Source organism: Zonotrichia leucophrys, chromosome 22 (genome assembly GCF_028769735.1).
Source record: "Zonotrichia leucophrys gambelii isolate GWCS_2022_RI chromosome 22, RI_Zleu_2.0, whole genome shotgun sequence".
Lineage (NCBI taxonomy): Eukaryota > Metazoa > Chordata > Aves > Passeriformes > Passerellidae > Zonotrichia > Zonotrichia leucophrys.
This window is the reverse complement of record NC_088191.1, coordinates 3,927,087-3,951,924: the sequence shown is the minus strand read 5'-3', so window position 1 is coordinate 3,951,924 and position 24,838 is coordinate 3,927,087. Positions and strand designations below refer to the sequence as shown.

The following is a 24,838-nucleotide window of genomic DNA, read 5'->3' as shown; positions in this document are numbered from 1 at the left end:
ATATTTAAAGAGAACCTGGTTTAATTCCTCGGAGAAGCCCTTTGCAGTCAGTGCACAAGCGGTGCCAGCCCCTCGCGGTCCCCACGTGCTCAAGCGACCCCTCCCCAATGTCCCAAGCTGAGAACTCACCCAGCTCCTCGCACACACCCACCAAGGGGTGAAGATGGGCGGTGGCGTCGCGTCCCCCCAAATCCCATCCATCCCTCAGCCCGGTGTGGTGGGACAGCCCTGGGGACATCGGGGTGACCCCACTCGCGGGGCTCAGGAGCGGGGGGACACCGAGGGGGACACGGGCGCCCCCGGGGGTCCCTGGTAGCGCAGCCGCGCGTGTTTCTCGCAGAACAGCTCGTCCCCCACCCAGAAGTGGCCGCGCATCTTGAGGCTGAGCCCGCAGTCGGCGCAGGTGTAGCAGGAGGGGTGGCGGTAGCGGCCGTCCTGGATCCGCACCGCCTGTGTCCTGCAGGGGGGGGACACGCGGTCAGCAGAGCCACCCCCGGTGTCCCCAGGGTCCCCTCCCAGCCGGGGTCAGGCGGGGGTGGATCCTGCCCTGACCCCGGGATCCTGACACCCCGGACCGACCCCATTTTCACCCTGAAGGAACAATGGCAAGGATGGATCCTGCCCTGGGACCCCGGGATCCTGACACCCCGGACCGACCCCATTTTCACCCTGAAGGAACAATGGCAGGGATGGATCCTGCCCTGGCCCTACGTACACCCCAGGACCGACCCCATTTTCACCCTGAAGGAGCAATGGCAAGGATGGAACCTGCCCTGGGACCACCCTGGCCCCACTCATACCCTGGGACTGCCCCTGTTTTCACCCTGAAGGAGCAATGGCAGGGACGCATCCTACCCTGGGACCACTCCCACCCCAGGACAGCCCCATTTTCACCCTAAAGGAGCAATGGTGAGGATGGATCCTACCCTGGCCCCACTCACACCCCGGAATCGCCCCATTTTCACCCTGGAGGAAGGATGGTGATGATGGATCCTGCCCTGGGACCACTCACACTCCGGGACCACCCCATTTTCAGCCTGAAGGAGCAATGGCAGGGATGGATCCTGCTCTGGGCCCCCAGTCCCATTCCCACCCCACAATCCGCCCCATTTTCACCCTGAAGGAACAATGGCAAGGATGGATCCTGCCCTGACCCCACTCACCCCGGGACCACTCCCATTTTCACCCTGAAGGAGTGACTGCAGGTATGGATCCTGCCCCGGGACCCCACTCAAAGCCCCATTTTTACCCTAAAGGAACAATGGCAGGGACGGATCCTGGCCTGGATCCATCCTCACACCCCAGGACAGTCCCATCTTCACCCCGAAGGAGCAATGGTAGGGATGGATCCTACCCTGGCCCCACTCACACCCCGGAATCGCCCCATTTTCACCCTGAAGGAGCAATGGCAGGGATGGATCCTGCCCTGGGACCACTCACACCCCAGGACATCCCCATTTTCACCCTGAAGGAGCAATGGCAAGGATGGATCCTGCTCTGGGCCCCCAGTCCCATTCCCACCCCACAATCCCCCCCATTTTCACCCCTCCGGCAGTGACAGCAGGGATGGATCCTACCCTGACCCCATTCACACCCCAGGACGGCCCCATTTTCACCCTAAAGGAACAATGGCAAGGATGGATCCTACCCTGGGACTGCCCTGACCCCACTCACACCCCAGGACTGCTCCCATTTTTAGCTTGAAGGAGCAATGGAGAGGATGGATCCTGCTCTGGAACCATCCTGACCCCACTCACACCCCGGGATGGCCCCATTTTACCCTGAAGGAGCAATGGCAGGGACGGATCCTGGCCTGGATCCATCCTCACACCTCAGGACATCCCCATTTTCACCTTGAAGGAGCAATGGCAAGGATGGATCCTGCTCTGGGCCCCCAGCCCCATTCCCACCCCACACTCAGCCCCATTTTCACCTTGAAGGAGCAATGGCAAGGATGGATCCTGCTCGGGGCCCCCAGCCCCATTTTCACCCCTCCGGCGGTGACAGCAGGGGTGGGTCCCGCCCCAGCCACACCCCGGATTATTTTATCCCTGCCGGGGGCAATGTCAGGGACAGCTCCTGCCCTGCCTGAGCGCAGCCCCTTTTTGGCTTTGCCAGGAGGGCTGGCAGGGACAGCCCCACCCCCGGGACGCCCCGGGACCCCCCGAGCCCCCAGCCCCACTCACGCGATGCTGCTCCCGCATTTCTCACAGACGTGCAGCTTCTGCACCCCGGCCACCGGCCTGCGGGCCCCGGCCGAGAGGCGGCTGGGGAAGGGGGCTGCGGGACCTGCTGGGGGGACACGAGGCCATCAGAGCCGTGCCACCCCCGTGCCAGCCCTGCCCGCGCCCCCCGTGCCCCCCTCACCTCCTTCCTCATCCTCCAGCGCCTCCTGCAGCAGGCGGAAGGTGCTGGATTGCCGCGGGGCCGCCCGCAGCTCCCGGTTCTCCTGCAGCATCTTGTAAACCTCCGAGTCCTCCTCCAAGCGCCTCATGGCCGGCTCCGAGCCTTGGCTGGGGGTGGGGAGATTTTGGGGGGGTTCCCAGCGCCCGAATTCCGGGATCCACCCCAGAGCCCGCCCGCCACCTGCTCCCTCCACCCCGGGAGCTGCCCCGGCCTGCCCGGCCCTCCCTCGGCCCCACCTGCCTGCAGGTGAGTTAACCCTTTCCCCGGGCTCCCTGAGCACCCACGGGTGACAAACCCGCGTGGGGACACGGGGCTGGGCCCCCAGAGCCCCCAGCCCGCTCCGTACCTGAGGCAGGCGCTGGAGGAGGGGGAGGAGAGGCGCCTCTCCCGGGGGGCTGCCCAGGGGCTGTGGGGGGCTCCGGGCTCCGGTGAGGGTGGCCGGGGAGGGGGAGGCAGGACGGGCCCCTGGGAGCTGCTCTGGCGGCTCGGGGGTCGCTCCTGGTGGGGGAGAAGGGAGGGATGTCATGAGGGGGGCACACAGAGCCTCCCTGTCCCCCCAGGCACCCCAAGGACACCCGGACAGCCCCAAGAGCTGCCCCCAGGCCACAGGGATGCTCCGTGGGGCTGCAGCTTCTCCTTCCCACCCCAAATGCGACCGGTGGGACCCCCAGAGGGGCCAGGGCAGCGCCCCCAGCCCATAACCCAGAGCCTGAGCCCGTCCCCTCCCCTCATCTGCTCCTGCTTAGCGGGCCGGGAAGCGGAGCCCTCCCCGGCTAAGTGGAAGCCGATGTTCCTCCTGTTCCCGATGTTTGTTCCCGATGTTCCCGGGAGCAGCTGCCCCGCAGATGGGAACGAACCCCCCGGGGTGGGCACAGGGCACGGGGACCCCCTGGCTGGACCCGCGGGGAGGGAGAGGGGAGCACCGAGGCTCTGTGGGATGAGTTAAAATGAGTTAAAATGAGTTAAAATGAGCTAAAATTAGGCATGGGGGGAACCGGGCCTCGTCCTCATCCAAGGCGAGGAGATGCGAGGAAGAGCGGGACGGACCCAAGGGCCGCCATCCCCTCACCATCCCTCGGGTACAGGGCATTGGGTGAGGGCTCCGGGCATGGCACCCTCGTGTCCCCAACCCTGCGGACCCTGCGGGGCAGGGAGGGACCCCTCGGAGCCGGCAGCGAAGCAAACAAGGAGCTGGAACGGGAGGAAGGAGGGAGCGGCGGCCGGAGCAGCCAAGGGGCGGCCGGGGCTGCGGCCAAAGGCAGCTGGGAAGGACCGCGCTGCTTCCCAATTTGGGCTTGAAAAACAAGAAAAAGAGAAAGCGGGGAGGGAGGAAAGGAGGGAGACGCCAAGGCCGGAGCCAGCGGCTGCCCGCAGGGAGGATGGGGCGGCCGAGGGCACCCTGGCACTGAGCTCGGGGCTGGAGGAGCCACTCGGGGCATCTCCATCCCCATCCCGGCGCATCCCGACCCCATCCCGGGGTGTCCCACGGGCCCGGGTCCCTGCCCGGCCAACACCCCAGAGCCCCGGGCTGGCGGCACCGGGGCTGGGCCCTCCCAAACTGGTTTGGCCTCCCCAGGCTGGCGCCGCTGCCAAGAGGAGCAAAACATCCCCGGGCAGGTGCGGCGGTGCCCGCGGGGCCGGGGGCGCTGCCAGCGCGGCGGGGAGGGGACACCCGCGACAGCCACCGCAGACGGGGACAGCGGGGACAGCGGGGACAGCGGGGACGGGGCCGTGGGGAGGCAGAGGGTGTTGGGGCAGAGGGGGTGGTTTAGGGGTAAGACAGTTTAGGGCGAGTATGGGGTCAGGGGGGGCTCGGGGGTTTGTGGTTAGGTTTTTTTGTTTGGCTCAAAGGAGGTTGGTTTAGGGGCTCAAAATGAGGTGATTTGGGGGCTCAAGGGGGGAAGGTTTAGCAGTGCAAAGGGGCAAGGTTTGGTGGTTTAAAGCAAGGAGGTTTGGGGCTTAAAATGGGGGTTCAGAGTGGGGTGGTTTTGGGGCTCAAAATGAGGTGGTTTAGGGGTTCAGTGGGGGAAGGTTTAGCATCTCAAAGGGGCAAGGTTTGGTGGTTCAAAGCAAGGAGGTTTGGGACTTAAAATGGGGGTTCACAGAGGGATGGTTTTCGGGTTCAAAGGGTTTTGGAGCACAGATGCTCCCCCAGCAGCTCTGCCTGGCCCCTGCAGCCCCCCCAGTTCAAGCTCACCTGGCTCAGGCCGGGACAGGTGAACTCCTGCTCCAAGGGCTGTGAGCTGGGGGACAGAACGGAGCCATCAGGGGGGTCCCTGGCCCTCCCCAGCCCCCTCCTCACCCCCAGCCCCTCACACAGCCCCGCGCAGCCGTACCTGGCACTGAGGGATGCCAGGCTGGGGTCGGGGCTCCTCAGGGCCCTTTGGCTCTCACTCGGCACCTGCAGCGTGTCCTGGGGAGGGGAGGGTGACACCAGCAGCTGCCACCAGCCCTGGCTGTGGGGCTGGAGCGTGCAGGGGCTCCCGGGGCTCACCTGGAAACGCGTGGCCAACCCCTCCAGCGAGGCGTCCCCGTTGGTGACGCTGGGAGATGGCACCGGGCACCTGAGAGAGCAGCAGGGTTTGGGATCTGCCCCAGGAGCCCCAAAACGCCGAGCACAGCACGGTGAGACCCTTCCTGCAGCCCCGGAGCTGCAGAAGCAGCAGCTCCATCCCCAATTGGCCTCAGGTAACCACTGCCAGCGCTGCCCGGCCTCGTTAGCACCCGACTCATTAATTAGAGAGCCAGGACGGGCTCTCATGGGGATGGCACCACCCCAAGAGTCACCGAGGGGGGGAACAAGTGACACACGCGTGGTTGGGGACCCCCAGACACCGCTGGCACCCGGGGCTGCCCCAGCACCCACCTCTGCACCTCCAGCCGCAGCTGCCCCGCGCTCCGCTTGATCTTGTTCTGCGCCTCCACGTTGAGCATCTCCGCCGTGCTCTCCCCGTTGATGGCGACAATGACATCCCCCGGGCGGAGGTCACCCGCGGCCGCCTTCCCGTGCTCCGTCACCTCCACCAAGGGGACAAGGGACAGTGACACACCGGTGCAGCGCAGCATGCCCCGAACCCCGCCCTGCTGCGATGGGATGTTCCCTCCCTCTGGAATGGCCAGGGCCTGCCAGAACAGCACCAGCCCCTCTGCCAGGAGGGGACCACGGCCTTGGGGACAACACCCGGGAATTTGGCACGGCCCGGCCCGGCCCAGGGGCTGCGGGAGCCGCTGGGGCCGTTCCTACGGAGCGGGATTCCCCAGGGATGGCGAACAGGATCCCCCAAACAGGATCCCCCAAACAGGATCCCCCAAACAGGATCTCCCAAGGACACCAAACAGGGTCCCCCAAACAGGATCCCCCAAACAGGATCCCCCAAGGATGGCAAACAGGATCCCCCAAACAGGATCCCCCAAGGACAGTGAACAGGATCCCCCAAACAGGATCCCCCAAGGACACCAAACAGGATCCCCCAAACAGGATCCCCCCAGGGACAGCAAACAGGATCCCCCAAGGACACCAAACAGGATCCGCTCCCCAGGCCAGCCCCGAGCCCCTCGGCTCTCCCCGGGCCGGGGGACACGGGGGGTTCCTACCTTGGAGACGGCGATGGGCTTCCCGAAATCTCTGCCCCCGCAGATGCGGAAGCCCCACGGGGCCGGGCCGGGCAGTGTCACTGTCGCTGTCGCTGTCACCGGCATGGCAGCGGCGGCTCTGGGCGGGCAGCAGCGAGGTGTCAGCGATGCCGGGTGCTGAGGGGATGAGGCAGAGGGACCCCCCCTCCTCCTACCCACAGACCACACAGCGAGGGCCTCCCTGTCCCCGCCGCACCCCGAGGGTGCTTTCCTTCCGGGGAGGGGACCCAGGTCCTCGCAGGGTGACAGCAGCCACCGCCGCTTCCTCCTGTCCCCAGCGCTGGCGCCTTCCTCCCCGGGCCCGGGGGGTCCCAGGCACCCGGCGGTGCAGCTGAGACAGCCAAGGTCGTTCCCAGGAGCTGCAGCAAGGCAGGAAATTGGTGAAGCCTTGGCAGCAAGGCCGGCGCTGTGGCCTGGCAGAGCTGAGCGGGGTTTGGAGGGGAGGATGTGGCAGCGAGGGACGGGTCCTGCTGCTCCACAGCAGCGCCCAGCGAGGACCGGCAGCGCCAGTCCTTCATCCCACAGCAAATGCACAGCGGTGAAGGACGCTGAGGGTCCCCGGGGGTGGCACAGGGTCCCCGTGGTGCCCCGGTGAGCGGCGCAGCCCTTGGATCCCATGGGATGGGTGGGAATGGGCAGCAGCATCCCCTAAATCCACCCCAGAGCCCATCCCACCCATGCCGGCACAGCCTGGGGGAGCTGGGCACCCCATCTGGGACCGGGCACCCCATCTGGGACCGGGCACCCCGGCCGCAGCCGCCGGGAATGTTAAAAATCCCAAGAGCACAAAGAGGGGCTTGAGAGGCTGCCCGGAAGAATTTCCTGGGCTGGGCTTCCAGCGCCGGGAGGAAACCCCAAACCCCAAACCCCCTCCCCATGCCCAGCCCCGCTCGGCATCCCTGGGCAGCCCGGGGACCCCCACACGCAGCTGGGCACCCCTCGACAGCCCTGAACCTCTTCTGTGGACCCTGCAGCCCTTCTTTAGACATTGCACCCCACCTCTCCCTTATGCTCCCCTTCCCCACCTTCTGCACCCCTTCTCCATCCCTGCACCCCTCCTCCAGTCCCAGCACCCCTTCTCCATCTCCGTCCCCAGCTCTCTCCGTGCTCCCCTCCTCGGTCCCCGCTCCCCACCTGTGTCCCCGCTGCCTCCGGGCTCTGTCCCCGCCGCACAGCGATGTCTTTGTGCCCGCCGTGTCTGGCGGTGCCGCCTGGCACCCGCGGGGCGAGCGGCGGGGACGGGCGATGCCAGGAGGCGCGGGGACCCGGGGACACGAGGACTTGGCACTGGCGAGGATCCGGGGACACAGTGGGGACCTGCCCGCGCACCGGGACCCCCGAGGGACGGACGGACGGACGGACGGACCCCCCCGCGCCCCCCGCGCACTCACCGGGGCGGCCGAGCCGGGCGGCCCCGCGGGGCTGCGGAGCCGAGCGCGGCCCCGGGACGGCGCCGCCTCCTCGGGAGGAGCCGGGCCGGGCTGCGGGCACAGCTCCCTCCCTTCCCCGACGGGGCGCACGGCGGCGCCGGGCCCGCCCCGGGCCCGCCCGTGGGCGTGGGGGGATCCCCGCGGCCCCAAGCAGCGCCCCCGCCCACGGCTCCGGTGGGACGGGTCCCGGAGCGGCTCCTCCCCAATCCCGGCACTCTCAGAGTGGCGATGAGCGGAGCTTTAATGACGGAAAAGAAGCGAAGGCGACTCCCGGACACGGACCCGCATGGCGGGGCGCGGCCGTCATGGTCAGGCCCGGCACCGGGCAGAGCCCGGGGCGATCCCGGGCCGGTGGCACCGGCAGCGGTGGGGAGGGGGCGCGTTAAGGCACTGGGGCGGGGGAGACACCCCGCGCTGGGGGATCCGTCCCTGTTAGAAGCAGCCCCATAGGGGCGGGAGGGAGCTGGAGGCGCTTCATCCCCGTGCGGGGACACGGCGGGGACACGGCGGGACACGGGGAAGCCCCCGCGGTCCCCACGGCCGCGGGTCACACCGGCGCCACGTAATTCCCGGGGAAAGTGCCGAATTTCTGCGTCCTCCTGGACACTCCTGCGGGTACAAAGACGCGGAGAGGCGGTGAGCGGTGAGGGGGGCACCTTGTCCTCATCCCTGTCCCCAAGGAGGTCGCCACGCACCCACGAACCAGCCGTCGTCGCATTGCTGCATGACATCCACCCTGTCCCCTTCCAGCAGCTCCAGCTCGTCGGCGTTTTGGGGCCGGTACTGGTACAGGGCCCGGTACCTGCGACACAAACCATGGGCAGAGCCCACCCCACGCATACGGGTGGGACCCTCGTGGGGACACCGCGCCCGGGGCCGCCCCTGGCTCTGCTTACGGAGTCCACCGGATCTCGGAGCCGTTGTAGGACGGGGCGGGCTCGGGCCGGGCGCTGCTCTGTGCCACCGCCGGGGTCGGGCGCTGTGGGGACACGGGGGGTCAGGGTGGCACCCGCAGCCCCAGCGGTGCCAGGGCGGGGGGCACAATGCCAGGGCAGGGGGCACAATACCAGGGCAAGGGGCACGGTGCCAGGGCGGGGGGCACAATGCCAGGGCGGGGGGCACTCACCTGCTCGGGGCTCCAGCCAGGACGCCGCGGCTCCGCAGGGTGTGGGGGGCTGGCAGAGGCCACCAAGGGGCTGGGGGTGCCAGCGTGGGGCAGCTTTGGGGAGGGGGGGAAGGTGGCACCGACGCCGGGACCCCGCTTGGCTTCCCGGGGGGACCCCGCGGGAGCCTGGGGGCTGCGGGGGCCGGGCGAGCGCTGCAGGGCCGGGGATCGGGGGCTGGCGGGGCCGGGGGAGGCGGGGATGTCCTCGGCCGTGGCTTTGACCCGCGGCTCCTTCAGCACCTGCACGTAGGTGGCGGGGAAGATGCCCTGGCGGCTGGTGCCCGAGATGCGCCCCTCGTACCAGTTCTCGTTCACCCGGCGCACCAGGCAGATCCGCTCGCCCTGCCGCGGGAGCAGAGGGTGCGTTAGCGCGGGATGGCCCGGGATGAACGACCCGGGATGGCACGGAACGGGCCGGGATGAACGGCCCGGGATGGCACAGCATGGCCCGGGATGGCATAGCACAGAGAGGCACGGAATGGCCCGGGATGAACGACCCGGGATGGCACGGAACGGGCCGGGATGAACGGCCCGGGATGGCACAGCATGGCCCGGGATGGCATAGCACAGAGAGGCATGGAACGGTCCAGGATGGCACAGCGCAGAGAGGCACGGAATGGCCCGGGATGAACGGCCCGGGATGGCATGGAACGGGCCGGGATGAACGGCCCGGGATGGCACAGCATGGCCCGGGATGGCACAGCACAGAGAGGCACGGAATGGCCCGGGATGGCCTGGAACGGCCCGGGATGGCCCAGAATGGCCTGGGATGGCACAGCACAGAGAGGCACAGCACGGCCCGGGATGGCCCAGCACGGAGCCGCCGTACCTTGCGAAAGGAGAGCTCCACGTGCACATCCCCTCGGAAGTTGTAGAGCGCCAGCGCCTCGCCGTATTCCAGCACCTGGAGCGTGGGAGCCTTGATGGGCTTGGGCACCTCGGTGGGCGGCAGGATCTGGGGGGCACACGCGGGTGAGGGGCAGCGCCAGCGCCCCCCGGCCCCGCTGCCCCCGCACGGCCCGCGCTCACCTCCACGTAGTTGGAGGGGAAGATGCCCACGCGGCCGTGGTGCTCCCCCTCCAGCCAGTTCCTGTCCACCTCCTTGTGGATGTACACGATGTCGCCCTTCTGCAGCGTCAGCTCCCTGCAAGGGACACTGTCACACCTGCCCGCGGGCACAGACCCGGCCCCGGCTCGGCTGGCAGTGCCAGGGCTCCCCCAGTCCCCCTCTGTCACCGAGGGACCCCAGGGGTGACCCCGGCGCTTACTTGGGAGACTCAGCCTGGAAGTTGAACTTGAGGCGAGCAGCTTTCATCTGGGGAGGGACAGGAGGGGTTACAGGGGACACCCCCAGTCCCACCACCCCAAACCCCCCATGGCACGGCACAGCCCAGCCTCACCTTCTTCTCCTCCCTCCTGACGGCCTCCAGGGGCTCCCCCAGGTCCGACAGGCTGGGCAGGGTCCCTGGCCTGAGGGTGTCTGTGAAGAGTGGGGTGTGGGGGTCTCAGGGAGGCTCAGGGGGGCTCAAAGGGGGCTCAAGGAGGGATCAAAGGGGGCTCAAGGGGGGTCTCACCTCTGCCAGGGCTCCGGTCACCGGCCAGCCCCAGCCCAGCCCGCTCCATGCTGGGGGTGGCAGCTGAGTGGTGGGTGCCAGGGGGGCTCCACAGCCGCTGGGGTGACAGGGGGCTCCTGAGGGGGGACAGTGGCTCAGGGCAGGGCCGTGAACCCTCCCTGCGCTGACCCTGCTGCCCTTAGGGGTGAGCAGGACCCCTGTGTCCCACAGAGCAGGACATCGGGGTCCTGTGCATTGCATGGACCAGCACATCAGGGACCCTCAGGATCCTGTATCTCATGAACCCCTGGGTCCACAGACCAGGAATTCGGGGTCCACCAGGATCCCTGAATTCCATCAACCAGGATATTGGGGTCCCCCAGCACCAGGACCCCAGGATCCCACGGCCCAGAACCACCGGGTACCCCAGTGTGAGAGCGCTGGGGTCCCCCAGAACCAGGACCCCGGCTCTGCTCTCTGCAGCGCTCCCGGGGCTCCTCCCGGGGCAGCCAAGCGGGACCGGTGCGAAGTTTTCCGGCAGCGCGGCCCCGCTGCGGCCGAGCAGGAAACGCCGGGGAGGGCTAATGAATAACCGCGCTCCGGGGGGCGCTGAAAGAGCCCAAATGCGCCCCCCAAAGCCGGAGGAGGGGCTGGGGAGGGGGGAGAACCCCCGCCCTGTGCGCCCCTGGGGGTTACGGTGGGTCCTACAAGCGGAGGGACTCGTTGGTTTGTTCGTTGTTTGTTTGTTTGTTGGTTTGTTGGTTTGTTTGTTTTGCTGGCGGGGCACAGAGGGGTCTGTGGGGACACCCTGGGGTACCCACCCCATCCCGGTGTGCCCACCCCATCCCGGCGTGCCCACCCCGGGGTGCTCCGGCACAGCTGTCCCCTCCCCGTGCCCGCGGGGACACAGCGGTGGGAATTGGGAACCCGAGCGCCGTCACCTCCCCTGGGACGGAGCCAAAGGCCGGGACACGACGTTCCCTGCTCGGGGCCGGGGGAAAGGCTGAGCCCCGCTCCGGCCCCGTCCCACCCTGCAGGCAGCCGGCCCGGCGCCGCTCCCACCCGTGCGGGGATCCCGTGGGGATTCCGGGGGGCTCCCACCCCGCGGGGCGCTGCAGGGACAGCCCGACCGCCACCCCCAGAGCGGGGTCCCGTCCCTCGCCCCCTCGGTTTGGGGGTGGGAGCGGCGCGGAACTCACCGAGCAGCCGGGGAGGCCGGAGCAGGGGAGCGAGCGGTGGGAGCAGCCGCCGCCGGGCTCTGCCGGGAGGAGCGGGAGGGGGTGGGAGAGAAAAATTAATCATCCAGGAGGCCGAGTCTCGGCGGGAAGCGAAGGAGTCCAGCTCGGCTGCGCCAATAAAGCGCCGGACGGACGGACGGACGGGCGGGCTGGGTCCTAAAGCCCCACGGCCGCGGCTGCAAGGGCTGCTGAGCAGCCGTGCGTGGGGCCAGATGTGCGCGGAGCCAGCCAGGCAGGCACCGGGGTGTGCGCACATCCAGATGTGCATGCAGCTCCGTGCAGGCATCCAGATGTGCAGGGCTCCAGCCGTGCACTCATCCATCCATCCAGTTGTGCACACATCCAGTTGTGCACACATCCAGCCGTGCATGCACCCAGATGTGCATGCACCCACCCGGGCATTAATCCAGATGTGCATCCCACCATGTGCGTGCCCAAGCCTTGCACAAAGCCAGCCCACACCTGGATGTGCTCACAGCTGGATGTGCCCACCGTTGAATGTGCCCACACCTGGATGTGGCCACAGCTGGATTTGCCACAGCTGGATGTGCCCACACCTGGATGTGCCCACACCTGGATGCCCTGGGGTGCCCAAGGGGCAGCAGGAGGGCCCGGGGGTACCTGGCGGGGTGCCCGGCGCGTCTCCATGTCCCTCATGTCCTTGTCCAGCTCCTCGCTGAGCTGCTCCAGCTCCTGCTCCAGCAGCACCTGCACGGCCAATTCGGGGCTGTGGCGGCCAGGCTGGCACTGCCCGCGGGCACCGGGCCCCGCTGCCACCCCCAGCTCCTCACCTCGATGGACTGAGCCCGCTTCGGCCGCGCTGCTGCCGGGCTCTGAAAGAGCAGGGGGGGCTCAGGGTGTGCCCACCTCGGGCCCACCCCTCACCCTGTGCCAGCCCTGCCTACCTGCTCCCGCGGACAGAACTCCCCTGGTTCGTAGTCAAAAATGCTGCCGGGCTCGGCGGTGGCAGCGGTGCCGCCCCAGCGGGTCCTGTGGAGGACGGGGGGGTTCAGCCAGCGCAGCCCCACTCACCCTGTGGGCACCCCCGTCCCTGTGCCAGGCTCACCAGTCCATCCCGTTGGGCATCCCGGGGGGTTCAGCCGGGGCCGAGCCCCTCCTGCGCGGCTTGGGGGGCGATGGAGGCGCCGTGGTGGGGCAGGAATGGGTGTCCCAGTCGGGCTCTGGGGATGGGGAGGTGAGCGGGGGCCGGGCCGTGCCAGCCCCTTTGTGTACCCCGCTCCGTGCCCACCCGCGCAGCCGGGCTCACCTGGCAGCTTGCGGTGGATCTGCCGGAACATGCTGCGGTACCAGTCCCGCGGGCTGTCCACGCTCTGGGGGGACACGGTGGGGTGGTGAGGGGGTGACAGCGGGGTGACACCCCCGCCCTGCGCCCCCACTCACCGAGCGAGAGGCCAGGGGCATCCCCGTCTCGTCCACGGGCCCGATGCCATCGTACTTCACCCAGCGCCGCTCCCGCCGCTTGCTGTCCTTGGTCCAGGTCGCCGACCAGCCCGGGGGCCGCGGGCAGGCGGGGGCGGCCCTGGGGCTGGGGCTGGGCTGGGCGGGCGCCTGGGGAATGGGGGCTTTGGGCTCCTTGGCTGGCCAGGTCTGGTACCACTCATTCACTGCGGACAAGGTGGGCACGGCTCAGGCGGGCACAGCCCGGGGGATGTCCCCAGGTGTCCCCAGGATGCTCGGGGCTCTCCGTACCTGAGCTCTTGGGAGCTCCCGGGCTGTTCTGGGCGGTGCCGCGGCTCTCCGGCTCGTGGAAGTGGAAGTTGAGGGTGTTGGAGCCGCGGTGGCGGATGACGGGCACCTGTGGCACAGGGAGGGGCTGGCACAAAGCATCGGGGGCTGCAGCCCCCCCGGATCCCCCAGCATGTGCCAGCCCCACTCACCCTGTGCTGCGGGGACACCTGCGGGGCCGGGAGGAGGCGGGGAACGTCCTCCACCCCCAGGGCCGGGCTGGTGTCGGGGGGCAGGAGCCGGCCCGCCATGGCCGGGGGGCGCGGGATGGTGCCCAGGGGATGCCCTGTGGGAAAAGCGGCTGTGGTGCTCATGGCGTCCCTGCTTTCTGGGCATTCCCAGGCTTTGGCGGAGAGATGGGAGCTCGGAGGAGCCGCAGCCGCCCCGCTGGGAGCGTCCCCGGTTATTCCGAGGCACAGGGGGTGACAACCGCGGTGGCAGCGTCCCCAGCTCAGCGAAGGGGCTGTTCCTGTTCAGAACCAGCCCTGGCACGGTCCCCACCTCATTCTCCATGCCAATCCAGACCCCCGCCCCTCGGCCTGCCCCGGCTGGGCAGGGATGGATCAGCCCGGAGCGGCTCGGGGGGCGATGGCAGCGCCGCGCTCCCATCCCATGCCGGGCATCCCGGAGCGCTGCCCTCCCGCCCGGGCACGTGGCGGCAGCAGCGTCGCCCGCCCGGGAGCGCTGCCAGCGCCGGGAACACGACAGGGCAGAAATATTTCCCCGCCCTGCAGCGCAAACAGAAAGGGAGAGGGGACGGAGGAACGGGGAGCCGGGAACGCGCGGCCGGGCTGTGACTCAGCGGGAAGGGGCCGGGGGGCGGCTGGGGGGGGACGGGACCCCCGGAGCCCCTCCCGACACCCCAGGGAAGGCTCCGGGGCCTTTGGGGGACACGCGTGCTCTGGGCTCCGTCCCCACCGCGGCACCGGCGCTCGCAGGTGCCAGACCCCGCCTCAAACGGGGGGTCCTGGGGGCTCCCGGGCGCCCTCTGTGTGTGTGGCACCCCCAAATCGGGCTGGCGACCCCTCGTTTCCCGCACCGCTGGAGGCTCGGCAGCCCCGAGGTTGTAATTAACGTTAATCACCTTCGTGGGGAAACTGAGGACCCGGGGCACACAAAGTGAGGTGCAGGCTCCCCTCCCCACAGGGCACCCCAAAACCTCCCCGCCATTCCCAGCGCAGCCCCACACGGGGCTCGGCCCCATCCTTCTCCTGTCCCCCCAAACCTATCCCGGGGGTCCCCTGGGGGTCCCCCATCCAGCTCTTACCTCGTGGGCGGTGCCAGCGGTGCCCCCCGAGAAGCTCCGGGGTTTTGGGGAGCCCCGGGGCGAGCGGGCCGGAGCTGCGAGCGGCACGGAGGGAAAACCCACGGCACGAACTTGGCCGGGAGAAGGAGCGGGGGGGCCCTCAGCTCATGGAACTCCAGGAGAGCCCCCCAGGAGCATCCCCCGGGAGGGTCGGGAGGCACCGGCTCCGTCCCGGCCGCCGCTGGGTCCCCGTGTGCCCCGGCCCCCCCCGGGGTGCGCTGCCCCCCCAGCTCTGGAGCGGGGCCGGCCCATTCAGAGTTTCCAGTGACATTTCCAGGGATGGGATCCAGGGAATGGGGCCAAGAGGCTGAACTCATCCCACGCCCCGCGCACGCGTTCCCGCGCACCCGGCCCCGCTTACGAAACGGGGCGAGCCCGGCGCCGCCGCCCCCCGGCGCGATGGAGACGCGGGCTCGGGGGGGTTTGGGGAAAGGACCGGGAGGGAATTCCGGGTGGAGGTCGGGACTGAGGGGAGGAGCGGGGTCTGTGCTCCTGAGCGCCTCCGAGAGCCGGGATGGGGCATGGGGAGAGCAGAGCCCCATCCCCGCTGCCGGCCGCTTTCCCACGGGTGACCCTGCATCCCCTGCATCCCTCCATCCCCTCCGTCCCCTCCATCCCTCCATCTCCTGCATTCCTCCATCCCTTCAATCTCTTCATCCCCCAGGGATTTGGGCGCTGGGGACCCCCATGTAAGCCCCCTGTGTCCCACTTCATCCCCTCCAGGGTCACCGGTTCCCCACGGATGGAGAAGGGGATTTTGGGGGATTTTTGGCAGAGGGTGAGGAGGGAAATGCTGAGAGGTGAGGGCTGAACAGGGGAGTGGGATCTGTGCTCCTGGGAGTGGGATCTGTGCTCCTGGGAGTGGGATCTGTGCTCCCGTGCCCACCCAAGCCCTGGTGTGGGGCACAGTCAGAGCAGAGCCCCCATCCCCACTGCACCATCCCCTCCGTCCGCCCATCCCTGAGGAACCCGGGCAGGGTCCCCCCCAGAACACCCCCGTGTCCCCCCGCACCCCCCACTCACCCGCCGGCCGCTTCCTGCTCCCCTAAAGTGCTGACACCCCCAAAACGGGGCCGCCCCAGCCCTTCCTCATCCCGTGAGCTCCCACGTGAGCTCCAAGGGCGATGGTGGCTCCGCTGCCACCCCTCGGTCCCCACCAGGCCACCGCCCCCCGCTGCTGCTGGGCACGATGGCAGAGCCCCGGCTGGCTGCGATCCTGCGCCCGGGGACACCGGGGACACGGGACACCGGGGACACGGGACACAGGGGACACAGGGGACACAGGGGACACGGGACACAGGGGACACAGGGGACAGGGTGTCCTCCCCCGCCCCAATGCCTGGGAATGAGGCAGCTCCTTGCTGCCAGCTGGGGACACCGTGGCGAGGACAAGGAGCTGATCCTGCTGGCAAATCGCGGGGTGACGAGGGCAGGGATGGCAGCGGGGCCGGGGAGGGTTAAACCCAGCGAGAGGGGACCCCGAGCCCATCCCTGCTGCCAAGGGGTGACGAATCCCCTCCAGCCCACCCAGTGACACCTCTCGATGTCGCAGCGATGCCAGGAGCGGCCCCCTCAGCCCAGCCCCCCTCGGGGTGCCCAAATCCCCGCTCACCTCCCGCTCCGCACGCAGCGCCCCCGTGCCCGGCCAGGAGCCTCCAGCGCCGGCCCTGCCTCGGTCCCTCCCTCCCTCCCCGCGGCTCCCAGCACCAGCCTCCGCTCACAGATAAATATTTAACGCGCAGCCCGGGCCGGGATTAACAAAGGGCGAGTGTTTCCTGTTTGCTCAGCGGCGATGCCAGCCGGGAACGCGCGGCCGGGCCTGGGGATGCTCCCAGGGATGCTGCCCTGGGCAGGGATGTGCCCGGAGCCCCCCGGTGCCCAGTGCGGGGGTCTGGGAGTGGTGCCGGGGCTTGGGGGCTCCCCGGTTTGGGTGGGAACACCCAGGAAAAGGGTGGGAGAGCCGGAGCGTCCTGGCCAGGGCGGGCCCTGGATGCATCCGGAGCGGGAATGCTGCAGGTGGGAAACGGGAGCACGTGGTGAGCTGAGCTCGAGGTGGCGCTGAATTCCCAAAGGAATTGGGATGATTGATTGGGATCACGCCCTGGAGTCCTCCAGAGCTCATCCTGAATATTCTGCTGGTACTTGGGAACAGGGGATGGATCCCAATGTAGAGGCAGAGTGGGAGCCACAGCAGCTCCCAGGGAATGATGCAGGAGGGGATCCCTGAGCAGGATCTGTGGAACTTTGGGGTTGGATCCACTGGGTGTTGAGTGTGGGGTCTGCCCGTGGTGCTGGGGCTTGGGGGCTCTCCAGTTTGGGTGGGAACACCCAGGAAAAGAAAGAGTGGGAGAGCTGGAGCATCCTGACCCAGGTGTGCCCTGGGAGCGGGAATGCTGCGGGGAGGAGCAGGTGGGAAAAGGGAGCACGTGGTGAGCTGAGCTCGAGGTGGCGCTGAATTCCCAAAGGAATTGGGATGATTGATTGGGATCACGCCCTGGAGTCCTCCAGAGTTCATCCTCAATATTTAGTTGATATTTGGGAAGAGGGGATGGATCCCAGGAGTGGAGGCAGAGTGGGAGCCACAGCAGCTCCCAGGGAATGATGCAGGAGGGGATCCCTGAGCAGGATCTGTGGAACTTTGGGGTTGGATCCATTGGGTGTTGAGTGCAGGGTCAGTGAGTGGTGCTGGGGCTTGGGGGCTCCCGGTTTGGGTGGGAACACCCAGGAAAAGAAAGGGTGGAGAAGCTGGAGCGTCCTGACCCAGGTGTGCCCTGGGAGCGGGAATGCTGCGGGGAAGAGCAGGTGGGAAACGGGAGCACATGGTGAGCTGAGCTCGAGGTGGCGCTGAATTCCCAAAGGAATTGGGATGATTGATTGGGATCACGGCCTGGAGTCCTCCAGAGCTCATCCTCAATATTCTGCTGCTCCTTGGGAAGAGGGGATGGATCCCAATGTGGAGGCAGAGTGGGAGCCACAGCAGCTCCCAGGGAATGATGCAGGAGGGGATCCCTGAGCAGGATCTGTGGAACTTTGGGGTTGGATCCATTGGGTGTTGAGTGCGGGGTCAGTGAGTGGTGCTGGGGCTTGGGGGCTCCCCAGTTTGGGTGGGAACACCCAGGAAAAGAAAGAGTGGGAGAGCTGGAGCGTCCTGGCCAGGGCGGGCCCTGGATGCATCCGGAGCGGGAATGCTGCAGGTGGGAAACAGGAGCACGTGGTGAGCTGAGCCTGAAGGAATTCCTACATGGGATGACAGCCTGGAGTCCTCCAGAGCTCATCCTGAATATTCTGCTGCTCCTTGGGAAGAGGGGATGGATCCCAATGTGGAGGCAGAGTGGGAGCCACAGCAGCTCCCTGGGAATGATGCAGGAGGGGATCCCTGAGCAGGATCTGTGGAACTTTGGGGTTGGATCCATTGGGTGTTGAGGGTTGGATCCATTGGGTCTTGAGTGCGGGGTCAGTGAGTGGTGCTGGGGCTTGGGGGCTCCCCAGTTTGGGTGGGAACACCCAGGAAAAGAAAGGGTGGGAGAGCTGGAACGTCCTGACCCAGGTGTGCCCTGGGAGCGGGAATGCTGCGGGGAAGAGCAGGTGGGAAACGGGAGCACATGGTGAGCTGAGCTCGAGGTGGCGCTGAATTCCCAAAGGAATTGGGATGATTGATTGGGATCACGGCCTGGAGTCCTCCAGAGCTCATCCTGAATATTCTGCTGCTCCTTGGGAAGAGGGGATGGATCCCAGGAGTGGAGGCAGAGTGGGAGCCACAGCAGCTCCCTGGGAATGATGCAGGAGGGGATCCCTGAGCAGGATCTGTGGAACTTTGGGGTTGGATCCATTGGGTGTTGAGTGCGGGGTCTGCCAGTGGTGCTGGGGCTTGGGGGCTCCCCAGTTTGGGTGGGAACACCCAGAAAAAGAAAGGGTGGGAGAGCTGGAGCGTCCTGGCCAGGGCGGGCCCTGGATGCATCCGGAGCGGGAATGCTGCAGGTGGGAAACAGGAGCACGTGGTGAGCTGAGCCCGAAGGAATTCCTGATTGGGATCATGCCCTGGAGTCCTCCTGAGCTCACCCTGAATATTCTGGGAAGAGGGGATGGATCCCAATGTGGAGGCAGAGTGGGAGCCACAGCAGCTCCCAGGGAATGATGCAGGAAGGGATCCCTGAGCAGGACCTGTGGAACTTTGGGGTTGGATCCACTGGGTGTAGAGTGCGGGGTCTGCCAGTGGTGCCAGGGCTTGGGGGGCTCCCCGGTTTGGGTGGGAACACCCAGGAAAAGAAAGAGTGGGAGAGCTGGAACGTCCTGGCCAGGGTGGGCCCTGGATGCATCCGGAGCGGGAATGCTGCAGGTGGGAAACGGGAGCACGTGGTGAGCTGAGCCCGAAGGAATTCCTGAATGGGATGACAGCCTGGAGTCCTCCAGAGCTCATCCTGAATATTCTGCTGCTCCTTGGGAACAGGGGATGGATCCCAATGTGGAGGCAGAGTGGGAGCCACAGCAGCTCCCAGGGAATGATGCAGGAGGGGATCCCTGAGCAGGACCTGAGGAATTTTCAGGATCCACCCAGATCCTGACCCCAGGGCTGCTCCCTGAATCCTCTCTGTGGAGGAAACACCCCCAGAAGGGACAAGGAAGGAGCTGGGGTGGAACAAGAGCTGGCACATCCCGTCCTGTCGCTGCTGGCACCGCGTTGTTTACCCAGGGAAGGACGAGGAGCAGGAGCTGAGAGCTCTCCAAATCTCCAAATGCCTCTGCTGGGGGCTGGGAGATGCCCTGGAGAGCCTCTAAAAGCCCCCAAATCCTCCCTTCTGACAGCAATGAACCCCCTCAGCCACCCAAAAAATCACAGTGGAGCGCAGTGACTGTGTCAATTTTTAACTTTTTTTTTCTTTTTTTTTTCCTCCTTAAAGATGACTCCGATTTACATCGAGACAGTTCTAACAAATTCATTCCTTGTTTCACAAAAAAAAAAAAAAAGAAATTATATTAAATAATTTCTGCCAATAAATAACATTTTCACCATTTTTTTTCTCCTTTCAACAGAACTAAAAAAAAAAAACAAAACAAAACAAAAAAAAAGCAAGAAATAAAAATAAAAATTAAAAAGGAGGCAGTCTCCAGGCAACGGGCGTATGATCCTTCAGCATCGAGAACCCTAAAATCACCATCACTGCACCCCTGGAGGGCTTCAGGTCCTCCCTGGCCGAGGTTTGGTGGGATCTGCATCCCTGCCAGCTCCCCTGGCCAGGTGGGATCTGTGCCAGAGGCAGCCAGAGGGGTTCTCCCAATCCCAAAAAAGAAAATTAAGCTTGAACTCAACCCACCACCCGCCCCATTGCCGACTCCCCTCCTTGGACATGCACCTTGCTAGAACATGCAAAAAAACCCAGGCTGCGGGGAGGTGGGGGCTTTCCCTGGATTTGGGGGCTCCCTCGGCTCGGGGGTCCCCTCAATCCCGGATGTCCAAGCTCCAGGTGGCAGCCGGGGAGGGGAAGGGACGGGCGGGAGCTCGGAGAGGAGGGGTCAGAGACAAGCCCAGCCCCGAGGCGCTGGATTTGGGGGGAAAAGGAGGAAAAGAGGGGGAGTTTGGGGGCGTTTCTGGATTGGTTTTTTTTTCTTTTTTTTTTGGTTTGCTGTGGTGGGGATCGGGGCAGGGAATTCTGCTCCCAAGTTGTCCCCAAAAGAGGGGAGGGGGGATCTCGGCTGGGGGCGGTGGCAGGGGAAGCCCGGCATGGAGAGGGGGCGTTAATTAATTGAGGGGGTAATTAGCACCCAGAGCCCCATCGCTGCTCCTCACCCCCTCGGGAAGTGCTTCAAAGGGAACAGGGGAGCTGGCAGTGTGACAGCCACACGTGTGGGTGCCACAGGGACACAGGGACGACACCCAGCCCTTGGCCACCGTCTCCAGGGTGGCACAGTGCAGCTCCAGGGATAAGGGGGGATAAAAATTCCACCCCTTGGCCACGTTCTCCAGGACCAGGACAATGAACATCCAGCCCTTTTCCAGAGCTGGGACACTGGGAAGCTGCAGTTCCACCAGCTCCAAGAATCATTAGGGGGTGGGATCTGAGCCCCCAAACCATGAAGCACAAAGACCAAAAAGATTTTGAGGAGGGGGAATTGGTGATGCCAGAGCAGGAGAAGAGGGTGGGGGGACAAACTGCCAGCAAAGCAAATCCCCCTGTGTGATGGGCAGGGCCCTGCTGACCCCCCCACGCTGGGAACAGGGGGGGTGCCAGGCTCGGGGTCCCGCAATTCCCATCCCAAATATCCCGACTAAAACCTGGCTGGCTTGGGTGAGATCCCAGCCTGGGTCAGCACAACACGCCCGAACATGCACGGGCAGCCCTGGGTACCACACACGGGCTCACCGCTCACAGGAGGCCCTGAAAGGACAAAGAAATACTCACAGACAAAAGGCAATTTGGCCCCACTCCTCGGACTGGGGGGAGAGAAGCTCGCTCCAAACATCTCGCAAAGCGGTGGGCGTGGAAAATAAAAAGGGATCAAAGGGAAAAAAAAAAAAAAAAGAAAAAAAGAAAAAGAATAAAAAAAAAAAGAGGGGAAAGTGGAGGCATGTGACTGAAAAGTGTGGAAACCCAGCGGTCTGCTCACAGAATCCTAAAGAGCCCCGTGGGATTAGGTGACATCTGATCCTAAGACAATTTGAAAGCTTCCTGGGAAGTTGCTGTTTTTCCTCTGGCGCTGGAACCGCGGAGGGAAGACGGCAACAAGCAGGGAAAGCCTTGGCAAAGATCCCCTGGAGAGGCTCAGCCCTGCCTGCAGAGAGCTCGGGACAAGGGGGACAGGGAAAGCTGGAGGGGGGGGCTCCAGGAGCTGCTGCCTCAGCTGCAGGCAATGGGCACGGCTGGGAAGGGAAGGGACCAATGGGAATCCCACAAAACACATGGGAATCCCATAAAACACATGGGAACTGAGCAATGGGAATCCCATAAAACACACGGGAACTGAGCAATGGGAATCCCATAAAACCCTTGGGAACTGAGCAATGGGAATCCCATAAAACACATGGGAACTGACCAATGGGAATCCCATAAAACACACGGGAACTGACCAATGGGAATCCCATAAAAACCTTCACAGCTCACAGGGAACTGAGCAATGGGAATCCCATAATACACATGGGAACCCCATAAAACAGATGGGAACTGAGCAATGGGAGTCCCATAATACACATGGGAACTGAGCAATGGGAATCCCATAAAACAAATGGGAATTGACAAATGGGAATCCCATAATACACATGGGAACTGAGCAATGGGAATCCCATAAAACAAATGGGAACTGAGCAATGGGAATCCCATAAAACAAATGGGAACTGACCAATGGGAATCCCATAAAACACATGGGAACTGAGCAATGGGAATCCCATAAAACAGATGGGAACTGATCAATGGGAGTCCCATAATACACATGGGAACTGAGCAATGGGAATCCCATAAAACACATGGGAACTGAGCAATGGGAATCCCATAAAACACCATGGGAACTGTGCAATGGGAATCCCATAAAACACACGGGAACTGAGCAATGGGAATCCCATAAAACCCTTGGAACTGAGCAATGGGAATCCCATAATACACATGGGAACTGATCAATGGGAATCCCATAATACACATGGGAACTGAGCAATGGGAATCCCATAAAACAAATGGGAATTGACAAATGGGAATCCCATAGAACACATGGGAACTGAGCAATGGGAATCCCATAAAACACAGGGGAACCCTACAAAATCTTTCACAGCTCATGTGGGAAGTCACCAGCAAGAATCCCACAAAACCCTGCACAACTCATGTGGGAAGTGACCAATGGGAATCCCACAAAAGCCTTCCCCAGCACTCCCAGTCTAAGTGAAGAATGCTCAGAGTGACAGAATGCTCAGCTCCCACTCCAAAATCCCTGACCACACCCAGGGGTGTCCCCTGGGAACCCCCAGGATCCCTGTCCAGAACTCCCTGCCAAAATTCCGCCACATCCACTCGGTTCTGCCTCCCAAGCCCTCCCTGCTCCCCAATCCAGGGGCTGTCCTGTCACCAGCACTCACCCACATCTCCCAGAACCAGCAGTGCCCAAATCTTATCCCAAACCTTTATCAGCCATCCCCTGCTCCAGCTGCTGGGAAAGGCAGAGCTGCCCATGGCTCCTCTGGAGCAGCCAGGGGTGGGTGATGCCCAAAGCCACACACCCTGGGGGGACAGGGGGGTGACACTGAGGGACCACCCTGTCCCCAACACCCCAAACTGCTCAGCAAGGGCTGATGGCAGAGCTGGGAATGGGGGAGCTGCAGCCTGCAGGGTGTAAATCACCCCCTTTTCCTTTAAAACTCTGCCCTGCAGCTTTCCCAGGGATCATCAGACAGCAGAGATAATTCCTCTGCTCTGAATCAGAGGGATTCCCAAGGGAATTCTGCTGCACAAACCAAGAGCCACAACAAGGGGCAGCACTTCCCCCACCTTCTCCCGGTTTTCCTTTGGGATAAAGCTGAAATCCTGAAGGAAAAGGGGCTGTGATTGGTGTTAATAACACTGGAGCTACCCCTGGCTGTCACCTTGGAAAAGAGGGATGGATCCCAGCAATCTGCCTCCCAGGGAATTGGTTGCTAAAGCAGCAGCTGCAGGTAGGGAAGAAGTGGAAGAAAACAACAGGGAAAAATCAGGGAAGAAAACAGGTGTGTAAAGGAAAACCAACCCAACCGTATCCTGAAGGGAAGGACCTGCTTTGGAAAGCTCAGGCTAAGTCCAAATTGTGCCAAAGCCAACGACCCAAGTTGCCTGGTTTGACTGATTTTTGTTTTTTAATCCAACACCCCCCAGCAGAGGTTTGGCCTCTCGGGGAGGGCAGCTGGACAGCACAACACTCCCGGGATGCTCTAGCAGTTGGATTGGTTTCTAACTCAAAAAAAAAAAAAAAGGACATTTTTATATATATTGAACATAAATTAAAAAAAAAAAAAAATTACAAAATGGTCGCTTTCTTACAGAACGGATGCGGACTGGATTTATGGACGTGCCTCCGGGTGAAGTCGGTTTCTCCCCCTGCCCCCACCCCACCCCGCTAATAAATAAATAAAATTCATGAAGTTTTGGATCCTCTGGCGTTACTGGGGTTTCTTGCCCGTGCCGTTCTTGTCCGCAGAGTTCGAGGTTACCAAGTTCACGGGGCCGTCCGCGTGCAGCGAATCCTTGCGCGGCGGCATGCGCTCGTTGATGCGGTCCAGCCCCCGCGCCTCCTCGAAGCTGCGGATCTTGTGCTGCGGGGAGAAGCCGCGGATGGCTGCGGAGGGAAGCGAGCACAGGGGGCAGGTGTGAGCATCAGGACGGAATTCACCCCGGAGGAACCCTCCAGCACACGCCAGACACCAACGGGGACAGGTGGAGGGGACAGAAAGCACCGGGCTGGGTTTGGGGAGGTTTTGGAGGTGCCAGTGCGTGTTCGGGAGCAGCTGGAGGCAAGGTTTGGGATTTGCTCTGCTCCCTAAGAGGAGGTTCTTTCATTTTGGGGAGGTTTAGGATTTGCTTTGTTCCCTAAGAGCTGGTGCTTTTTGGAGAGGTGTAGGATTTGCTCTGCTCCCTGAGAGCTGGTTCTTTTCGGGGAGGTTCAAGATTTGCTCTGCTCCCTAAGAGAAGGTTCTTCTTTTTAGGCAGGTTTAGGATTTGCTTTGCTCCCTGAGAGCTGGTTCTTTTTGGGCAGGTTTAGGATTTGCTCTGCTCCCTAAGAGCTGGTTCTTTTTAGGGCAGGTTGAGGATTTGCTCTGCTCCCTAAGAGGAGGTTCTTTCCTTTTAGGGAGGTTTAGGATTTTCTCTGCTCCCTAAAAGGTTTAGGATTTACTCTACTCCCTAAGAGGAGGTTCTTCTTTTTAGGTAGGTTTAGGATTTGCTTTGTTCCCTAAGGGCTGGTTCTTTTTAGGGGAGGTTTAGGATTTGCTCTGCTCCCTAAGAGCTGGTTCTTTTTGGAGAGGTTTAGGATTGGCTTTGCTCCCTAAGAGCTGGTGCTTTTTGAGGAGGTTTGGGATTTGCTTTGCTCCCTAAGAGCTGGTGCTTTTTGGGCAGGTTTAGGATTTGCTCTGCTCCATAAAAGGACATTCTTTCTTTTTAGGCAGATTTAGGATTTGCTCTGCTCCCTAAGAGCCGGTTCTTTTTGGAGAGGTGTAGGACTTGCTTTGCTCCCTAAGAGGTTCTTTTTGGAGAGATTTAGGATTTGCTCTGCTCCTTAAGAGCTGGTTCTTTTTGGAGAGGTTTAGGATTGGCTCTGCTCCCTAAGAGGAGGTTCTTTCTTTTTGGGGAGGTTTAGGATTGGCTCTGCTCCCTACAAGGTCTAGGATTTGCTCTGCTACCTGAGAGGAGGCTCGT

The 24,838-nt window shown here is 63.9% G+C and overlaps 3 protein-coding genes across 12 annotated transcripts in view; all 3 read right to left on the bottom strand.

The window, feature by feature from the left end:
• Positions 1-136: 136 nt before the first annotated feature.
• On the bottom strand, positions 137-7,885 carry PDLIM2 (PDZ and LIM domain 2). 5 transcript variants are annotated; one of them, XM_064731023.1, is made up of 10 exons: positions 7,431-7,885; positions 6,001-6,118; positions 5,273-5,424; positions 4,901-4,970; positions 4,743-4,819; positions 4,604-4,649; positions 2,753-2,904; positions 2,368-2,513; positions 2,187-2,292; positions 137-457 (listed from the first exon to the last, which is right to left on the bottom strand). In XM_064731023.1, the coding sequence occupies exons 2-10, from the start codon at positions 6,103-6,105 to the stop codon at positions 262-264; spliced, it is 1,050 nt and encodes a 349-aa protein (XP_064587093.1). In that variant the 5' UTR covers positions 6,106-6,118; positions 7,431-7,885; the 3' UTR covers positions 137-261. The 5 variants fall into 5 exon arrangements, with proteins under 5 accessions (XP_064587093.1, XP_064587094.1, XP_064587096.1 ...); XM_064731024.1 differs by having other exon boundaries at positions 6,001-6,398; positions 7,431-7,504; XM_064731026.1 differs by lacking the exon at positions 7,431-7,885 and adding an exon at positions 7,174-7,415.
• Positions 7,886-7,937: 52 nt separating this feature from the next.
• On the bottom strand, positions 7,938-16,155 carry SORBS3 (sorbin and SH3 domain containing 3). The gene is made up of 19 exons (XM_064731027.1): positions 16,090-16,155; positions 13,324-13,457; positions 13,136-13,241; positions 12,827-13,050; positions 12,693-12,756; positions 12,492-12,606; positions 12,331-12,415; positions 12,217-12,258; positions 12,047-12,133; positions 11,387-11,445; positions 10,209-10,324; positions 10,035-10,114; positions 9,903-9,949; positions 9,664-9,778; positions 9,464-9,589; positions 8,596-8,976; positions 8,366-8,448; positions 8,165-8,271; positions 7,938-8,078 (listed from the first exon to the last, which is right to left on the bottom strand). The coding sequence occupies exons 2-19, from the start codon at positions 13,420-13,422 to the stop codon at positions 8,017-8,019; spliced, it is 1,998 nt and encodes a 665-aa protein (XP_064587097.1). The 5' UTR covers positions 13,423-13,457; positions 16,090-16,155; the 3' UTR covers positions 7,938-8,016.
• Positions 16,156-19,324: 3,169 nt separating this feature from the next.
• PPP3CC (protein phosphatase 3 catalytic subunit gamma) overlaps positions 19,325-24,838 on the bottom strand; it is a 69,360-nt gene continuing 63,846 nt past the window's right edge. For all 6 annotated transcript variants that reach the window (XM_064731014.1, XM_064731016.1, XM_064731018.1 and 3 more), the window contains one exon: positions 19,325-23,762. In XM_064731014.1, the coding sequence (XP_064587084.1) occupies positions 23,587-23,762 (176 nt within the window). In that variant the 3' untranslated portion in view covers positions 19,325-23,586. The remainder of the gene's footprint in view (positions 23,763-24,838) is intronic.

Coding starts and splice junctions, on each gene's coding strand:
- PDLIM2 (XM_064731021.1), bottom strand. CDS start 6,684: ATGCTGCTGCCCATTCCCACCCATCCCATGGGATCCAAGGGCTGCGCC. Junction 2,905..4,603: donor CCTGTCCCGGCCTGAGCCAG/GTGAGCTTGAAC, acceptor CTCCCCCACCAG/GAGCGACCCCCGAGCCGCCA. Junction 458..2,186: donor AAATGCGGGAGCAGCATCGC/GTGAGTGGGGCT, acceptor CCCCCCCTGCAG/GACACAGGCGGTGCGGATCC.
- SORBS3 (XM_064731027.1), bottom strand. CDS start 13,422: ATGGCGGGCCGGCTCCTGCCCCCCGACACCAGCCCGGCCCTGGGGGTG. Junction 12,134..12,216: donor AGCGGGCTCAGTCCATCGAG/GTGAGGAGCTGG, acceptor TTGGCCGTGCAG/GTGCTGCTGGAGCAGGAGCT. Junction 10,115..10,208: donor TGACCGGAGCCCTGGCAGAG/GTGAGACCCCCC, acceptor CACTCTTCACAG/ACACCCTCAGGCCAGGGACC.